The sequence below is a fragment of the Nansenia antarctica genome, assembly GCF_963989245.1.
Source record: "Nansenia antarctica genome assembly, chromosome: 1".
NCBI lineage: Eukaryota > Metazoa > Chordata > Actinopteri > Argentiniformes > Microstomatidae > Nansenia > Nansenia antarctica.
The window spans coordinates 87,918,132-87,935,787 of NC_137674.1; the positions used below are offsets into that span (position 1 = coordinate 87,918,132).

Below are 17,656 nucleotides of genomic sequence, written 5' to 3' on the forward strand. Positions count from 1 at the left end.
ATTGTAGATAATTTTGTGAAGAATGGTGGTTAGCTCAGGTGCTTTACAGTGCCTTGATAAACAGATTCCTTAACACTAGAAGAGTCGTGAAGGGGTCACGATGACCCCTGTGAATAAAAAACACTCAATCAAATTTCAGGACCGTCCTTTCATGACTTTTCCTAGGTATGTGCGTTCTACCACCCAGTATCCTTACATGTTCAACATCACATCAGGATAAGCTAGTATGAAGCTATTTTACAGTTTTTCTGTGTAGGAGGCAGGCTAAAAAACAAGATGGCCAACTAGTGGTCGTTGTGTGTACGTAGCAGATTTACATTCTAAAAAGGGGGTCTGTTAGACCCCCAAGGCGGCTCTACTAGTAGGTAAAATAGGCACGGCTGTTGTAGTGTTAACTAAGGGCTGCTGATGTAGGCAGGGCTAATTATCCTGTTAGAGCGATCACTGCATGCTTGGCTGAGCAATGACTCACACACTACAGGACGACTGACAGAGTCAAGACCCCACAGAAGGAGCACCTACCCACACAGAGAACCACACAGCCATCTTATCTCTCTCTCTCTCTCTCTCTCTCTCTCTCTCTCTCTCTCTCTCTCTCTCTCTCTCTCTCTCTCTCTCTCTCTCTCTCACACACACATACCGTTGGGGGGAAATAAGTATTCAACACATGAAACCATTTTATTGAATTGTATTCAACATATTTCCATCGCAGCTATCCACGTGAAAGTTAGACCAGACATTGGTGTTTTCTACTCCAAAAAAACGACCCAGCTAAAGAAACTGTAACAGTCCGATCCATAAAACAAGTTCAATAAAGCAGTGCGTGTTTCTCTTCTCTTTCTTCTTCTTTTTCAGACGCAGCGTTTCAGAACCACTCTCGTCTCCGCACCCCCCCTCTCCCGCTCTCCCACTCCCACTCCCCCAACCACCACCACCCCCACGCCGCCTCCGTCAACTCCCTGAACCGGGGCAACTACACCCCCCGCAGCAACCCCAGCCCCGCGCCCACGGACAGCTCCGCCCCTCCCGAGGGTCCGGCCAGCGGCCAGGAGTCTGGCAGCACCCAGGACAACTGGCTGCTCAACAGCAACATCCCCCTGGAGACCAGGTACGGCCCGGAGCCCGACCCACTCCCGCCTCAGCCCCATACTGAGCCCCCTGCCTGGCTCTACAGGGTTCGACATTAACGGTTGCCCGATTGCCCGGGGCAAGTCAAGAAAATCCGCCAGGTTTGTTTGCGTGACAGTGACGACGCTACTGGATCCTGTGTGTCGGTGTGCAGGAAGAACAACGGACGGCGCAGGCACCAGACCAGACTAGACGATCGCGGAGTGAAGATATTTTCAAAACGTACGGGTGATCGAGAGGCGCGTACGCTTTGATAATATCTTCACTCACGATCATCTAGTCTAGTCACCTGCGCTGCGGGTTCTGTTGTTTTACACTTCTGTTGAAGAACAACGGACGGCGCAGGCGCCAGACCAGACTAGACGATCGTGGAGTGACGATGTTATTAAAGCGTACGCACCACCTGTCTGCCATTCAGACAGCGCGTACGCTTTAATAACATCTTCACTCCACGATCGTCGATCATCTAGTCTGGTCTGGCGCCTGCGCCGTCCGTTGTTCTTCCTGCACACCGACACACAGATCCAGGATCCAGCAGCGTCGTCGCTGTCGCGCAAACAAACCTGGCGAATGTTTGACTCGCCCCGGGGAATCGGGCTACCGTTAATATGGAACCCTTCTCTACAATCCACCACCTCCCCTGGTCTATTATCTGTAGAATGACATGCTAGTAGTAATGTGTGGGTTCCCTCTCTCTCTCTCCCCTCTAAAGCCTGATATTGAATGCAGCTTCCTTTCTCCAGTGTGCTCCACATAAGTAATACCAGAGTATTACTGAGGCATGAAGCTATAAAACAATCATATCTCCGCCCAGGGGCTTTGGCCTAGAACGAACGTGCATTTGGAACATGATTCGCTGAGAAACAAGAGAAAAAAAAGTGTTGTGTGTTTTTGTTTCTTGTCGAAAGTTAGCGAGCTTGACAAGTACAGGGGGGGGGGGGCCCTATTGAATTTAGTCTGCTGTGTAATTATAATCACGGATGTGGATGTGAAACAGCGCTCGTGAAATTACATCCAGGGTCCCCGTGTGAGGCTGCTGTGTTCAGCTCCTCCACCTCAGCCCTGGAACTGTACTTATTTAGTGTCAGTTGGTATTCTGTTTTCTAGAACATTCCCTCAATAGGAGGTGTAAACCAGATCTGTCAAGTGTTGTTGTTGTTAGCGAGGGGATGGCAGTTGACATGTCGGCTTCTCCTCGTGCCTCGCGCTGGGAAATCAACGTCGCTGAGGTAAAGTCGACTCCGACACACTTGATGAGGTGTTAAAAACCTGCCAGCGGTGTGTTAAAAAAATAATAACTTCCAACGTGCAATCATCACCTCAGGATGAACCGTGGTGGGTGGGACTCCAGCGCGCTGACTGACTAACGAGACAGGGACAATGATTTTTCTTCTGTTGGCTCTGCAGTCGAAAAGTTTAGATTTGAAATCAAACAATTACTCAACCCATTAAGAGATTAAAACACTTTTAGGCATAGTCCGCCTATTTCAGAGTTCCCAAAAGTGATGGGACAGTTGGCGTGACAGGTCTTTCTGACAGATGCTTGTCATGATTAAAAAAAAAAAAAAAAAAAAAAAATCCAACCGTGGCAGACTACCATCAACAGAAGACTTCACCAAAAGAGGAAAGTGCAAACCACTAGTTAGCCACACAACACGATGGCCAGGTTACGGTTTAGTAAAAGTACTTTAAACAGCCTGTAGTTCTGGAAAGATGGACTGTCTTGTGGAGACAAAGATGAACATCTACCAGAGTGATGACGAGACTAACGTGTGGAGAGAGAAAGGAACTGGCCAATAGCCACAGCATACCACCTCATCTGTGAGATAATGGTGAAGGGTTAGGGTTAGGCTGGGCAGGGGTTATGACAGTATACAGTATACAGAAACATCTTGTCAGCCCAAGTACAAACAGCTGCCTTCACACGCATCGTATGGCATAGCAGGATGAACCGAAATGTACTGCCATAGCAACTAAAGACTTGTTTAGGGCCAAAAGGTTGGAAAGTTGTTGACTAGCCAAGTCAATCTCCAGATTTAAATCATATTCAACATTCATTTCATTTGCTAAAGGCAAAATGTCAATTGGAGTCAATGGGTCGCACTCGCAGAGCAGTTCAGAGCAGCTCAGAGCAGTTCAGGCAGTTATTGCAGGCAAATACTTGGCAACCAAAAGCTAAACATGAGTGCTTAATGGTGATGGCATAAAATAGTGGACCGAAAGTCTAAAAGTGGGTCTAAAAGAGTCTTAAGTGTTGTCATTTCTGAATGGTGAAACCAATACATGAAACCCCTGAAATGAAAAAAAGCTGAGAATAATATGACATATTATGTACTTTAACCTCATAGTAGCTGTTCGATTTCAAATCATGAGTGTACAGCCAAAAAAAAGAAAGATTATTCCACTGTCCCATTACTTATGCAGGGCTCTATATACATTAATACTACTTTCATAGAATGAATGACTAAAGATTAAGACTCTTTACTCAATTCTCTTTACTCTCAACTTGTCATCTGGTCTTTACTCCTCAGTCAATCAATAACCAACTATTGTCTTGAACAAAGCCTAAATTGACAGCAGAATTGACAGCAGAATTGCTGACTTAGTGTGGCCAGGAATCCAGTAAGTAAGTAAAAAAAATGTATTTATACAGCACCTTTCTCAGACCGAGGGTCACAAAGTGCTTTACATAGTAGAGAACATAATAAAGAAACAACATAATAAAACATAATAAGAGAGCGAAAGTCATAGCAGGTTAAAAATAGGCAAAACAAGTGAAAATAAGAACAAGTAAGACAACTAGTAGGAGTGTGTACGTGTGTGTGTAGGTGTGTGTGTAAGTAAGTAAGTAAGTAAAATGTATTTATACAGCACCTTTCCCAGACCAAGGGTCACAAAGTGCTTTACATAACAAGGAGGACACACAATAAAACATAATAAAAGAGCGAAAGCCACAGCAGGTTAAAACAGGCAAACAAGTAAAAATAAAAACAAGTAACAGACAACAGGTGTACAACAACATCAACAGGACACAGAAAGACAGACCACTGGGGCTATCCAAAAGCCTGTCTATACAAGACAGTTATCTACAGTACGCCTGTCTGTGCTTCTCACACACATCAATGTGGTGAGATGGTCCAGCCAACAGGAACATTGGTGTTCATTCCAGTCAAAGACATTTAGTGGTGTAATGAAGGATTAAAGACACAGCTCTGAAGTTAATCCTACACAGGTATTCCCAGTGGAGCAAAAAAAACAGATGCAGAAACAGAAGAGTGGATGAGGAGAGGAGGAACAGGAGAGAGTGGTGCCTAGACCACATAAATCAGCCACACCCGGGAAGAAATACAAATTATCGGAATTCCACTGATAAAACCAGAACCATTAGTAATATCCACAAGGGCGCCTAGACGTCATCTGTCATTGTAACTTAGTTAATAGCATTATAATAGCCCCTCTCCCCTCTCCCCCGCGCTCTCGTGGAATGGACCGGCGCTGATAAACTCCCTGGTTGGACGGGCTTATCCAAGCCCGCCACTGGAGGGGTGCCAGACGCTCTTTTCTCTCCACCACTTTCTGGAGATATTTTCTGCTAGGCGTCGTCCCTCTCTTCATTAAAAGTTGATTTCGCACCGGAGCCCAGGCTAGGGAGACAGTAAACACATCCTGTTAGCCTAGAGGTCTGAAGCGGCTAGGAGCGACACACAACACAAGGCTTTTCTCTTGTTCCGGTGGACGTGTTCAGCCTGCCCGCTGCATGTGGATGGCTCATCTCTCCATCGCATTATTGCAGTGTTCCGTTAGCGAACGGCGCTCTCACGGGAGACCGACCGTATAACGGCCGAACGCATACTGTTAGATTTGTTCTACTTTTTCCTTTGAATCAGTCTTGTTCAGTATTATCAAATATAAAATAACTTATCTATAACATTGATATTTGAATGATAAGTGAATGTGTGATTGTTGTGAAGTTTTTGTAAAGAAAACAACAAAAAGGCCTTATTTTTCTGCACTTGATAACTGAATCATCTGAAATATCTCGAGGGTTGGTTTGACAGTGATGCATTGTTTTCTTTCAACCACGACCATGAAAGGAGCCAGAATACTCTAATGTTTATCAGAGAAGAGCACGACGCTTGCAGAGAGGGGCAGGGGTCATACAATACCAGGTACGGGGAGTGTCCAATGGGTACGCAGGACAGGTAGATATCTCTCTGTCTCACAGTAGAATAGTTCCATACGGGTCCCGTGGTCCCTCTGTCCTGTGATGTCCCTATCTGGATTTGTCCATCTGTCCGACTGTTGTGAACTGTTGTGTGGTGATCAAACACGCTCTGTCTGCATCTGTGTTTTGCATGTCTCACTCTAGCCCCATCTCCATCTCTCCGCCTGTGTGTAGAGACATAGCAAAGCAGACATTCCTAGAGACTTTACAGGACAACCTTATTGAGATGGACATTCTGGCATTGGCACGGCGCGATGCGGCGTACAGTGACGGGTATGTGGCATGCTCGCTATCTGGCTCATCGTGGCAGTTGGGATCTGCGTTGTCATGACAACATTGTGATGTTTTTTTCTCCCACTTTGTCCAACATCAGACATCTCGGATTTAGAGACACTGTCGATCATATAAACCTGACTTAATCTACTAACACAAGCACTGACGTTGTGCTTAAATGGATTATGGTATTTTACAAAAACATACTATTCCTAAAATACTACCTTACCATTTGATGATTGTGATGGTCTTGTGAATAAACGACCACACAGGGTGATTGTGTCGCTTCCTGTCATTTGCAATTGGATATGTCTGACAGATTTCTCTTGATCTTTATGAAAGCATAATTACGTCTGTGACTTGGAACATCCTACAACGTATGGTGACGTCCAATCACATTCATCTCACTGTCATTCTGTAGCGTCCCGTAAACTAGTCAGTAAGAGAGCCTAGAAAACACCGCCTCTTCCTCTGACTCTGGTGGGCTGATCATATGTGACACGTTCTAGTCTTTTGGTCCGCATGTCGGCAACCAATCAAAATGTTCAGACTTTTCTTTTGAAACACAGAACTACGTTTCAACGTTGTTGAGAATCACAACACAAACTCACTAGTCAAGCCAAAACACTGCAAAGCAACGGATTGGGTGAGTAATCCCCACTGCTACCTAGTTAACTAGAACACTACTTTACATTGTTACCTAGTTAAGTACAACACTACTTTACATTGTTAGCAGGCTCACAAAACAACAAACAAGCTGTGTTAGGTGACTAGCGACGTGTCGTTGATTTCCAACAACGCGGAAACGTATTCACATCTTTCGAAAGAAAAGTCAGATCAGTCAGATCAGATCCCGACATGAGGACCAAAGCATTAGAACGTGAGGACCAAAGCATGAGAACGTGACACACAATATTATGAGAGTCTCAGCCGTGCACTTCAAGGGAGAATAACCACCCTCGACCCCACGGTAGCACCAGCTACAGCACACCCACCCCCTCTATGGATCTGACGCGTAGTGTAAGTGAATTATAACTCACCACAGAGGCATGAATTAACACGGCCCTGCCACGGTCACCAGTCCTGTAAATTAGATTCGATATCGATTCACACTTTCGATTTTCAACAAAAAAAATACACTGTGTTTTCTGAGTATTCCCACCATCCTGGTAGAAGTAGTGGCTATGGAAACAGCATTTAAACGTGCTTAGATACGCTTAGAATTACTGACTAGTATACAGGGCAACTGCCGCTCTCCATGACACTCCATCTCTGAAGCAGGAAATGAAATGCAGCTCCGGTTGGTTTTAACAACAGTCTCTCCGTTCTAGGCACTTCCTGTTCAAGCCAGGTGGGACGTCGCCCATGTATTGTACGACCTCCCCGGGGTACCCTCTGACCTCCAGCACGGTGTACTCCCCGCCCCCGCGCCCCCTGCCTCGCAACGCCTTCTCCCGGCCCGCCTTCAGCCTGAACAAGCCCTACAAGTACTGCAACTGGAAGTGTGCGGCTCTGAGTGGCATCCTGATCTCTGTCACCCTGCTGGTGGTGCTGGCCTACTTCATAGGTGAGTCACCTGTACATCCTGATCTCTGTCACCCTGGTGGTGCTGGCCTACTTCATAGGTGAGTCACCTGTACATCCTGATCTCTGTCACCCTGCTGGTGGTGCTGGCCTACTTCATAGGTGAGTCACCGGTACATCCTGATCTCTGTCACCCTGCTGGTGGTGCTGGCCTACTTCATAGGTGAGTCACCTCTAATCCTGATCTCTGTCACCCTGGTGGTGCTGCTGGCATACTTCATAGGTGAGTCACCTGTACTACCTGCACACACCTGTAACCTCTAACACCTGCACACACACCTGTCACCCTGGTGGTCCTGCTGGCCTACTTCATAGGTGAGTCACCTCTAATCCTGATCTCTGTCACCCTGGTGGTGCTGCTGGCATACTTCATAGGTGAGTCACCTGTACTACCTGCACACACCTGTAACCTCTAACACCTACTCACACCTGTCACCCTGGTGGTTCTGCTGGCCTACTTCATAGGTGAGTCACCTCTAATACCCACACACACCTGTCACCCTGGTGGTCCTGCTGGCCTACTTCATAGGTGAGTCACCTCTAATACCCACACACACCTGTCACCCTGGTGGTCCTGCTGGCCTACTTCATAGGTGAGTCACCTCTAATACCCACACACACCTGTCACCCTGGTGGTCCTGCTGGCGTACTTCATAGGTGAGTCACCTCTAATACCCACACACACCTGTAACCTCTAACACCTACTCACACCTGTTACCTCTACTACCTGCACACACACCTGGGCAGACACCTTAGCGCCTAGTCTAGAGGCCTACAGCAGCCTAGAGGTTCAGTATACAAGCCTACATGTACTGTGTGGTGTTTACTGGAGCAGGATGAGTATGCAGACCATGGATGTGCTCTGGGAGGCTCCTGGTACCAGAGAGAGAGAGAGGGAGGGAGGGAGGGATGTGCTCTGGGAGGCTCCTGGTACCAGAGAGAGAGAGAGGGAGGGAGGGAGGGATGTGCTCTGGGAGGCTCCTGGTACCAGAGAGAGAGAGAGGGAGGGAGGGAGGGATGTGCTCTGGGAGGCTCCTGGTACCAGAGAGAGAGAGAGGGAGGGAGGGAGGGATGTGCTCTGGGAGGCTCCTGGTACCAGAGAGAGAGAGGGAGAGAGGGAGGGATGTGCTCTGGGAGGCTCCTGGTACCAGAGAGAGAGAGAGAGAGGGAGGGAGGGATGTGCTCTGGGACCAGAGAGAGAGAGAGAGGGAGGGAGGGAGGGATGTGCTCTGGGAGGCTCCTGGTACCAGAGAGAGAGAGAGAGGGAGGGAGGGATGTGCTCTGGGAGGCTCCTGGTACCAGAGAGAGAGAGAGAGAGGGAGGGAGGGATGTGCTCTGGGAGGCTCCTGGTACCAGAGGGAGAGAGAGAGAGAGAGGGAGGGAGGGATGTGCTCTGGGAGGCTCCTGGTACCAGAGAGAGAGAGAGAGGGAGGGAGGGATGTGCTCTGGGAGGCTCCTGGTACCAGAGAGAGAGAGAGGGAGGGAGGGGGAGGGAGGGATGTGCTCTGGGAGGCTCCTGGTACCAGAGAGAGAGAGAGAGGGAGGGAGGGATGTGCTCTGGGAGGCTCCTGGTACCAGAGAGAGAGAGAGAGAGGGAGGGATGTGCTCTGGGAGGCTCCTGGTACCAGAGAGAGAGAGAGAGAGGGAGGGAGGGCTGTGCTCTGGGAGGCTCCTGGTACCAGAGAGAGAGAGAGAGAGAGGGAGGGAGGGATGTGATCTGGGAGGCTCCTGGTACCAGAGAGAGAGAGAGAGAGAGGGAGGGAGGGATGTGCTCTGGGAGGCTCCTGGTACCAGAGAGAGAGAGAGAGAGAGGGAGGGAGGGATGTGCTCTGGGAGGCTCCTGGTACCAGAGAGAGAGAGAGAGAGAGAGAGAGAGAGAGAGAGAGAGAGAGAGAGGGATGTGCTCTGGGAGGCTCCTGGTACCAGAGAGAGAGAGAGGGAGGGAGGGAGGGATGTGCTCTGGGAGGCTCCTGGTACCAGAGAGAGAGAGGGAGAGAGGGAGGGATGTGCTCTGGGAGGCTCCTGGTACCAGAGAGAGAGAGAGAGAGGGAGGGAGGGATGTGCTCTGGGACCAGAGAGAGAGAGAGAGGGAGGGAGGGAGGGATGTGCTCTGGGAGGCTCCTGGTACCAGAGAGAGAGAGAGAGGGAGGGAGGGATGTGCTCTGGGAGGCTCCTGGTACCAGAGAGAGAGAGAGAGAGGGAGGGAGGGATGTGCTCTGGGAGGCTCCTGGTACCAGAGAGAGAGAGGGAGAGAGGGAGGGATGTGCTCTGGGAGGCTCCTGGTACCAGAGGGAGAGAGAGAGAGAGAGGGAGGGAGGGATGTGCTCTGGGAGGCTCCTGGTACCAGAGAGAGAGAGAGAGGGAGGGAGGGATGTGCTCTGGGAGGCTCCTGGTACCAGAGAGAGAGAGAGGGAGGGAGGGGGAGGGAGGGATGTGCTCTGGGAGGCTCCTGGTACCAGAGAGAGAGAGAGAGGGAGGGAGGGATGTGCTCTGGGAGGCTCCTGGTACCAGAGAGAGAGAGAGAGAGAGGGAGGGAGGGATGTGCTCTGGGAGGCTCCTGGTACCAGAGAGAGAGAGAGAGAGAGGGAGGGAGGGATGTGCTCTGGGAGGCTCCTGGTACCAGAGAGAGAGAGAGAGGGAGGGAGGGATGTGCTCTGGGAGGCTCCTGGTACCAGAGAGAGAGAGAGAGAGAGAGAGGGAGGGAGGGATGTGCTCTGGGAGGCTCCTGGTACCAGAGAGAGAGAGAGAGAGAGAGGGAGGGAGGGATGTGCTCTGGGAGGCTCCTGGTACCAGAGAGAGAGAGAGAGAGAGAGGGATGTGCTCTCGGAGGCTCCTGGTACCAGAGAGAGAGAGAGAGAGAGAGAGAGAGGGAGGGAGGGATGTGCTCTGGGAGGCTCCTGGTACCAGAGAGAGAGAGAGAGGGAGGGAGGGATGTGCTCTGGGAGGCTCCTGGTACCAGAGAGAGAGAGAGAGAGGGAGGGATGTGCTCTGGGAGGCTCCTGGTACCAGAGAGAGAGAGAGAGAGAGAGAGGGAGGGAGGGATGTGCTCTGGGAGGCTCCTGGTACCAGAGAGAGAGAGAGAGAGAGAGGGAGCGAGGGATGTGCTCTGGGAGGCTCCTGGTACCAGAGAGAGAGAGAGAGAGAGGGAGGGAGGGAGGGAGGGATGTGATCTGGGAGGCTCCTGGTACCAGAGAGAGAGAGAGAGAGAGAGAGGGAGGGATGTGCTCTGGGAGGCTCCTGACACCAGAGAGAGAGAGAGAGAGAGGGAGGGAGGGATGTGCTCTGGGAGGCTCCTGGTACCAGAGAGAGAGAGAGAGAGAGAGGGGGAGGGATGTGATCTGGGAGGCTCCTGGTACCAGAGAGAGAGAGAGAGAGAGGGAGGGAGGGATGTGATCTGGGAGGCTCCTGGTACCAGAGAGAGAGAGAGAGAGAGGGAGGGAGGGATGTGCTCTGGGAGGCTCCTGGTACCAGAGAGAGAGAGAGAGAGAGAGAGAGAGAGGGAGGGATGTGATCTGGGAGGCTCCTGGTACCAGAGAGAGAGAGAGAGAGAGAGAGAGAGAGAGAGAGAGAGGGAGGGATGTGATCTGAGAGGCTCCTGACACCAGCCCCATCATTGACTGCATGACAGATGATGTTTGTTTACATGGTGACAACATTATAACACACAACACGCAAAACACTCCCAGAGAACATGACCAGTACACCAGCCCAGTCACCTGTCGTCATGGGGCGGCTGTGTCTCAGGAGGTAGAGCCACCGTCTAATGATCACAAGGTTGGCAGATCGGTGGTTCGAGCCCCGGCTGGCCACATGTCGAAGTGTCCTTGGGCAAGACACTGAACCCCAAATTGCTCCCAGTGAGCGGGCCGGCGCCTTGCATGATAGCTTGTCGACATTGGTGTGTGAATGTGTGTGTGAATGGGTGAATGAGAGACTGTTGTAAAGCACTTTGGAATAAGGCGCTATATAAGTGCAGTCTGTTTACCTTTCCCACGCCCGCCCCAGGTCCTGACCCGGACCGCCCACCTCCCCAGGTGTGGACTGTGTTCTGTCTAAACCCATCTAGCCTAGCTGTTCCTAGCAGTGTGTTATTTATATCTGGCAGCATGCAGTGTCTCACTTCTATCTGATAATACTCCACTTCTCCCAGATCACAAAGTATTGGGTATTCACATGTTTATTTATTTATTTTGCATTGGAACTAAAAGCAGAGGCAAATCTGATATCATATCACACACAACTCCAAAAATGGACTGGACAAAATGGTTGGCACTTTTTCAAAATTGTAAGAAATAATTGTATTTCAAGCATGTAATGCTGCTTTCATTTGTATTGAAATTCACCTGTGGCAAGTTACAGATGCTGACAATATAGAATACATCACACTTTCAACCAGTTAAAAAGAACAAAAGTTGACTCAAAATTGCTCAGTTGTGTGTCTGTGTGTACCACACTGAGCATGGAGAAAAGAAAGAAGAGCAAATCATTTCCCCCCCAAGAAACAAAATCTCAATCTCAAGTTTACAAGTCCGTCTCTCTCCAGAGATGTGAATGTTCCTGAGTCACTGTAAGCAACGTCATCAAGAAGTTTACAGCCCATGGCACTGAAGCAGATCCCATAGGACCAGTGGTGTAGTCTACGTGATACGCAGCCCTACGCCATATACCCACTAGGAAAGGCCAAGGATTTCCATATACCCACTTAAAAATGTGTGAAGATACGTAACAGCGTTTTGTGACAGAACTTTCACTTTCATTCATAAAATTCACCCCGTTTGTGTTACGAAGCACTTGACTTTTGGACCATTGGGACTGACTATAGCGTCATATACCATCAACGGGGGGAGATGCGACATGAAATATGTCAAAATGCAGCACTATCATGCACAGATCAGCCTTATAACATGTAATGTTATATATATATATATATATATATATAACGTTAGACATATATATATATATAACGTTAGACAGGGAGCGCAGATTTATTTTTATGCCGTTCCGAAATTAACGATATGAGGCTGGGAGGGAAAAATCACAGTATACCCACTAGAAAACACTAGACTACACCACTGCATAGGACACCAGTGGATCTCAAAACAGCAGTTGGGAGAAGACAGCCTTCCAACGTGAGAGACCTGGAGCAGTTGGCAAAAGAAGAGTGGTCCAGAATTCCAGTAGAGAGGTGTAAGAAACTCATCTATGGTTACAGGAAGCCATTGATTTCAATATTTCTTTTCCAAAGGGTGTGCTCTGAAATATGACATTAATTTAATTACTTCTTCAATTAAATACATTTTGTCCAGTCCCATTTTTGGAGTTCTGTGTGGACGTTTCAAGTTAGTAAAAATTCCTAGGCTTCGGATCCTGACATTGCATTGCAGCACACGACATAGGGCATAATATGATAGGGAATGATATCAGATTTGGCTTTTTTTGTGTGCTTTTTTTCAGCTTTTTTGTGTTGTTCTGCAACAATGGGGCGGCTGTGGGGAGGCTGTGGTTCAGGAGGTAGAGCTGGTGTCTAATGATCACAAGGTTAGCAGATCAGCGGTTCGAGCCCCGGCTGGCCACATGTCGAAGTGTCCTTGGGCAAGACACTGAACCCCAAATTGCTCCCAGTGAGCGGGCCGGTGCCTTGCATGGTAGCTTGCCGCCATTGGTGTGTGAATGTGTGTGTGAATGGGTGAATGAGAGGCCAATGTAAAGTGCTTTGGATAAGGGCGCTATATAAGTCTGTCTGTTTACCATTTAATGCAAACAAAATAAATAAACATGTGAATACCAAAGCATTTGTAATTGAAACAATGTTCTGTGAGAAGTGGTGCATTATGGGACAGGAGTGCAGGGGTGCCAGTATGTTTGGCCACGACTGTATAGGAAATGGACGTGAGTCACATGCACCTAGTGATTGCAAATGGAATTGAAAACCAAAATACCAGAATACGATACTTCTACCAGTTCTATCTATTTCATATATTTTCAGCTTGTAATATACCGTCCATTTGAATGTCTGTGTATACAATACCTGTTTAGCATATAAATAGTTATGTCGTTAAATTCAATCTCACATGGAGAAGGAAATCAGATGGGTTCTTCTCTGTTGCAGTAAAAACGAGGATCTCAGGGCTCATTTGTATAAATTCCTGGGGTAGGTGAGGCGGCGGTGATATCCTCCTGGGCTGAGAGAAGTCCTCATCAGAGATAAATGGATTCTCCATTCATGACAGTTCTAATAAATATGCGCTATAGCATAACGATCAGGAAAACGATAGGTTCTCGATCCCCAAGGCTGAACGGGGCCGTACTGTCACTATTATTCATTGCAAAACTCGTCTTAATGATTTAATTTAAGAATTAGTATTAGTGGTGGTGGCTGCAGCATTCAGTAGAGGGTTTGGTGTGTTTGTTTGTTTGTTTGTTTGTTTTGGGGTGTGAGCAGTGTGTTTTAGCTCTAGATACACGTCTGTCTGTCTGTCTGTCTGTCTAGTCTGTCTGCCTGCCTGCCTGTCTGTCTGTCTGTCTGTCTAGTCTGTCTGCCTGCCTGTCTGTCTGTCTAGTCTGCCTGCCTGCCTGTCTGTCTGTCTGTCTGCCTCTCTCTGTCTGTCTGCCTGCCTGTCTGTCTACCTGCCTTTTTGTCTGTCTGTCTGTTCTCTCTGCCTGCTGTCTGCTTGTCTGTCTGTCTGCCTGTCTACCTGTCTGTATGTCTGCCTGCCTGTGTGCCTCTCTGTCTATCTGCCTTTCTACCTGTCTGTCTGTCTGTCTGTCTACCTGCCTGTCTGCCTTTCTGTCTCCCTGGCTCCCTATCTGTCTACCTTCCTGTCTGCCTGCCTGTCTGTCGACCTGCTTGTCTACCTGTCTGTCTGTCTGCCTGCCTGCCTGCCTGCCTGCCTGCCTGCCTGTCTGTCTGTCTGTCTGTCTGTCTCCAGGTCTAGTCTTTGTCACCTGGCCAGGAGCCAGAGTCCCCCACCAGGATGATATAACTTAATCACTTCATCTAATTACACCTCCAACACACCCAGAGCCGTCTCTCCATCTCCCCACACACTGGCACACTGGCACGTAAACATGTTCGGAAACCCAAACCTGAAACCCCAGATCTGCGTTTCCAATCAAGGAGAACAAGGGTCTGTGTTTAATTAAACACTGATGAGGAAAATATATTTAATTTCAAGTGCAATTAATTATTGAGGCCTGTAATTGGAAACTCCGACTGCGCCGGCTAATGAACCCAATTAAACCTCCTGGCAGATGTTTGGACGGCGACATGCTCTCTCTCCCCGGCACGGCTTGGTGGAACGGTTCATACTGAGTTGAACGAAGAAGTTGGGGGATGTAGTGTAGTGTGTCATTCACTCTATGGTAGCTCACTCATTAGCACCTGTATGTATTACAGGAGAGGCTGGGGGAGGTAGAACACCAGGGGAGGCTGTGGGAGGCTGGGGGAGGTAGAACACCAGGGGAGGCTGGGGGAGGCTGGTGGAGGTAGAACACCAGGGGAGGCTGTGGGGGGGTAGAACACTAGGAGAGGCTGGGGGAGGTAGAACACCAGGGGAGGCTGGGGGAGGTAGAACACCAGGGGGAGGCTGGGGGAGGTAGAACACCAGGGGAGGCTGGTGGAGGGATGTAGAACACCAGGGGAGGCTGGGGGAGGTAGAACACCAGGGGGAGGCTGGGGGAGGTAGAACACCAGGGGAGGCTGGGGGAGGTAGAACACCAGGGGAGGCTGGTGGAGGTAGAACACCAGTGGAGGCTGGGGGAGGTAGAACACCAGGGGAGGCTGGTGGAGGTAGAACACCAGGGGAGGCTGGGGGAGGTAGAACACCAGGGGAGGCTGGGGGAGGGAGGTAGAACACCAGGGGAGGCTGGGGGAGGTAGAACACCAGGGGAGGCTGGTGGAGGGAGGTAGAACACCAGGGGAGGCTGGGGGAGGTAGAACACTGGGGGAGGTAGAACACCAGGGGAGGCTGGGGGAGGTAGAAATCAAAGGACAGCCTCATTGTAAATGCATGAGGTGTGTTTGAATTTGACACCATTCCTCATTCTGTTCCATGCATTACAATGAGCCCGTCCTCCGATATCTCCACACCTCCCCCGGCCTCCCCTGCTTCATTATACAGTACGTTCATCGCTGAAGGTCATCAGTGAACCTCCTGTGGGTAGAAAGACAAGGAGGAGAGAGAGAAGAGAGAGGATAAGGAGAGAGAGAGAGCTTGGTTCTGAGCAGGGAAGATTCGCCGGGTGGCGAGCTAGGTTAGATGTCAAGTTGATGAATATATTTTAGCTTCTGTCTTTTTTGTTCTTTAGCCAGCTACCATACAGTACAGTAGCTACTCTCTCCTTGGAAACTCTGTGCTGTCAGAATCTCTGGTGGGTGTGTGTGATGTGTGATGTGTCCTTGTTAACGTTGACATGATTAAAACGGGAGTGAAGGGGTTAATGCTGTATTGGTTTTTATTTTGGCGGTATTCCCTATGAGAGTGTTAGCATCGTCTCCTCTCGCTGTGGAGAGGTGGATGACAGCATGTAGGGATGTGTTGTGGAGAGGTGGATGACAGCATGTAGGGATGTGTTGTGGAGGTTTTGAGAGGTACTTTTGAGCATTACAGCCCAATTGAATGGTTCAGACGTACTTTTGATATTCTGAACTGTGTTCTTGTTGTGACTATGCTTGTTATTGCTTTTAAAGACATGGACATGTTGAGTGCAGGTACGTTGGAGAAATCCGTCTTGCCTGCTCTGCTCAAGTCATCAAAATATACAATTTTAAACTCACAAAAACAACAATGTGAAGGATAAAGAGTGTTCACCTGTCCTGCAATGACCTACTGTACGGAGATGATAATAATAATAATAATAATAATAATAATAATAATAATAATAATAATAACTTTATTTGTATAGCGCCTTTCCTGCAAACGTTGCAGCTCAAAGTGCTTTAATCATTATATAATCTTAATTTAATCATTTAGTCATTTAAAGGCAATATTAAAAAGATTGGTTTTTAGTTTTGACTTGAACATAATGTGCTGAGGTTGCGTCCCTAATGTAAACTGGCAGTGCATTCCACAATCTGGGTGCATAAAATGAGAATGCAGCCTCACCAAATCTCTTCTTTTGTACATGTGGTACACAGAGAAAACCAGCGTCAGAAGACCTGAGAGCTCTATTGGGCTGATATGCTAGCAGAAGACCTGAGAGCTCTATTGGGCTGATATGCTAGCAGAAGACCTGAGAGCTCTATTGGGCTGATATGCTAGCGGAAGACCTGAGAGCTCTATTGGGCTGATATGCTAGCAGAAGACCTGAGAGCTCTATTGGTCTGATATGCTAGCAGAAGACCTGAGAGCTCTATTGGGCTGATATGCTAGCAGAAGACCTGAGAGCTCTATTGGGCTGATATGCTAGCAAAAGGTCTCTCAGATATTCTGGTGCTGTGCCAGTGAGAGCTTTATAAACAAGCAGAAGGATCTTGAAATCTATTCTGAACTTAACAGGAAGCCAGTGTAGAGTCTCTAAAACAGGAGTTATATGAGCTCGTCTGCTTGTGCAGATGAAGATGAAGGCTATATATATATATATGTGTGTGTAATGGTTCTGACACCGTGTGTATGAGCTGTCAACGTACGTTACTGTTTGTTATTGTTTTGCCCGCAGGCTCATTTGGCTGAGAAATGAAAAAAACAAACAACTAAACAATAAATAAGTGATCACTTCACGGCATTCTCAGTTTATTTCAGTTGTTTATCTGTTGCTTGTTTTCGCCGCTTCTCCGCCCAGAAATGTAGATATACTTGCAGTATACAGAGTAGATTGTCCTACAAAGACTTAGATTTAGATTTAGTCATCTAAAAATGTATTAGACCCCCTATACTTTCTTTTAGTTATTTTTTTGGTTTCTTTTTATTTTACTACTCGATCCTTTCAGTTTGTAAAGCGTCTTTGAGTGTCTAGAAAAGCGCTATATAAGTCTAATGTATTATTATTATTATTTCTCTGTCTCACTGCGTAATAATACTTTACTGGCTGTTACCCTGAAATATCTGTTTGGCATCGGTGTTTCATTTAAAGCCCTGAAGGCACAGAGAGAGAGAGGTACCTTCCAACACACACACAGAGAGAGAGGTACCTTCCACCAGCCTCCCCAGCCTCTCCTAGGTACATTATGAGCGACAGAAGGCCTGTACGTCCAGCGCTCATCCATTCAAGTGTCTAAAAGTTATTAATTAGGTATTAATTAGCCATATGCTTGCTAATGTGCTCTGTCCTCTCCCTGACGGATGAGTGGGGACGCGCGTCTCTTAGGCCGACGCATCTTCACTCACCGCCCGCTCCAGGGTTCCCGCGCTGGTCTTAAAAAGCCTTAAAGTCTAAAATCCAGCAATCCGATTCATAAGGCCTAAAAAGGTCTCACATTTCAGTTATTCGGTCTAAAAATTAGGTGCT

General features: G+C 48.3%; 1 protein-coding gene across 1 annotated transcript in view; it reads left to right on the top strand.

The window, feature by feature from the left end:
- The window catches only part of tenm4 (teneurin transmembrane protein 4), a gene marked incomplete at both ends in the record, with an annotated part of 257,838 nt that overhangs the window by 64,724 nt on the left and 175,458 nt on the right, over nucleotides 1-17,656 (top strand). The window contains 3 exons of the mRNA XM_080526836.1: nucleotides 862-1,108; nucleotides 5,528-5,626; nucleotides 6,958-7,193. Of these exons, the coding sequence (XP_080382962.1) occupies nucleotides 862-1,108; nucleotides 5,528-5,626; nucleotides 6,958-7,193 (582 nt within the window). The remainder of the gene's footprint in view (nucleotides 1-861; nucleotides 1,109-5,527; nucleotides 5,627-6,957; nucleotides 7,194-17,656) is intronic.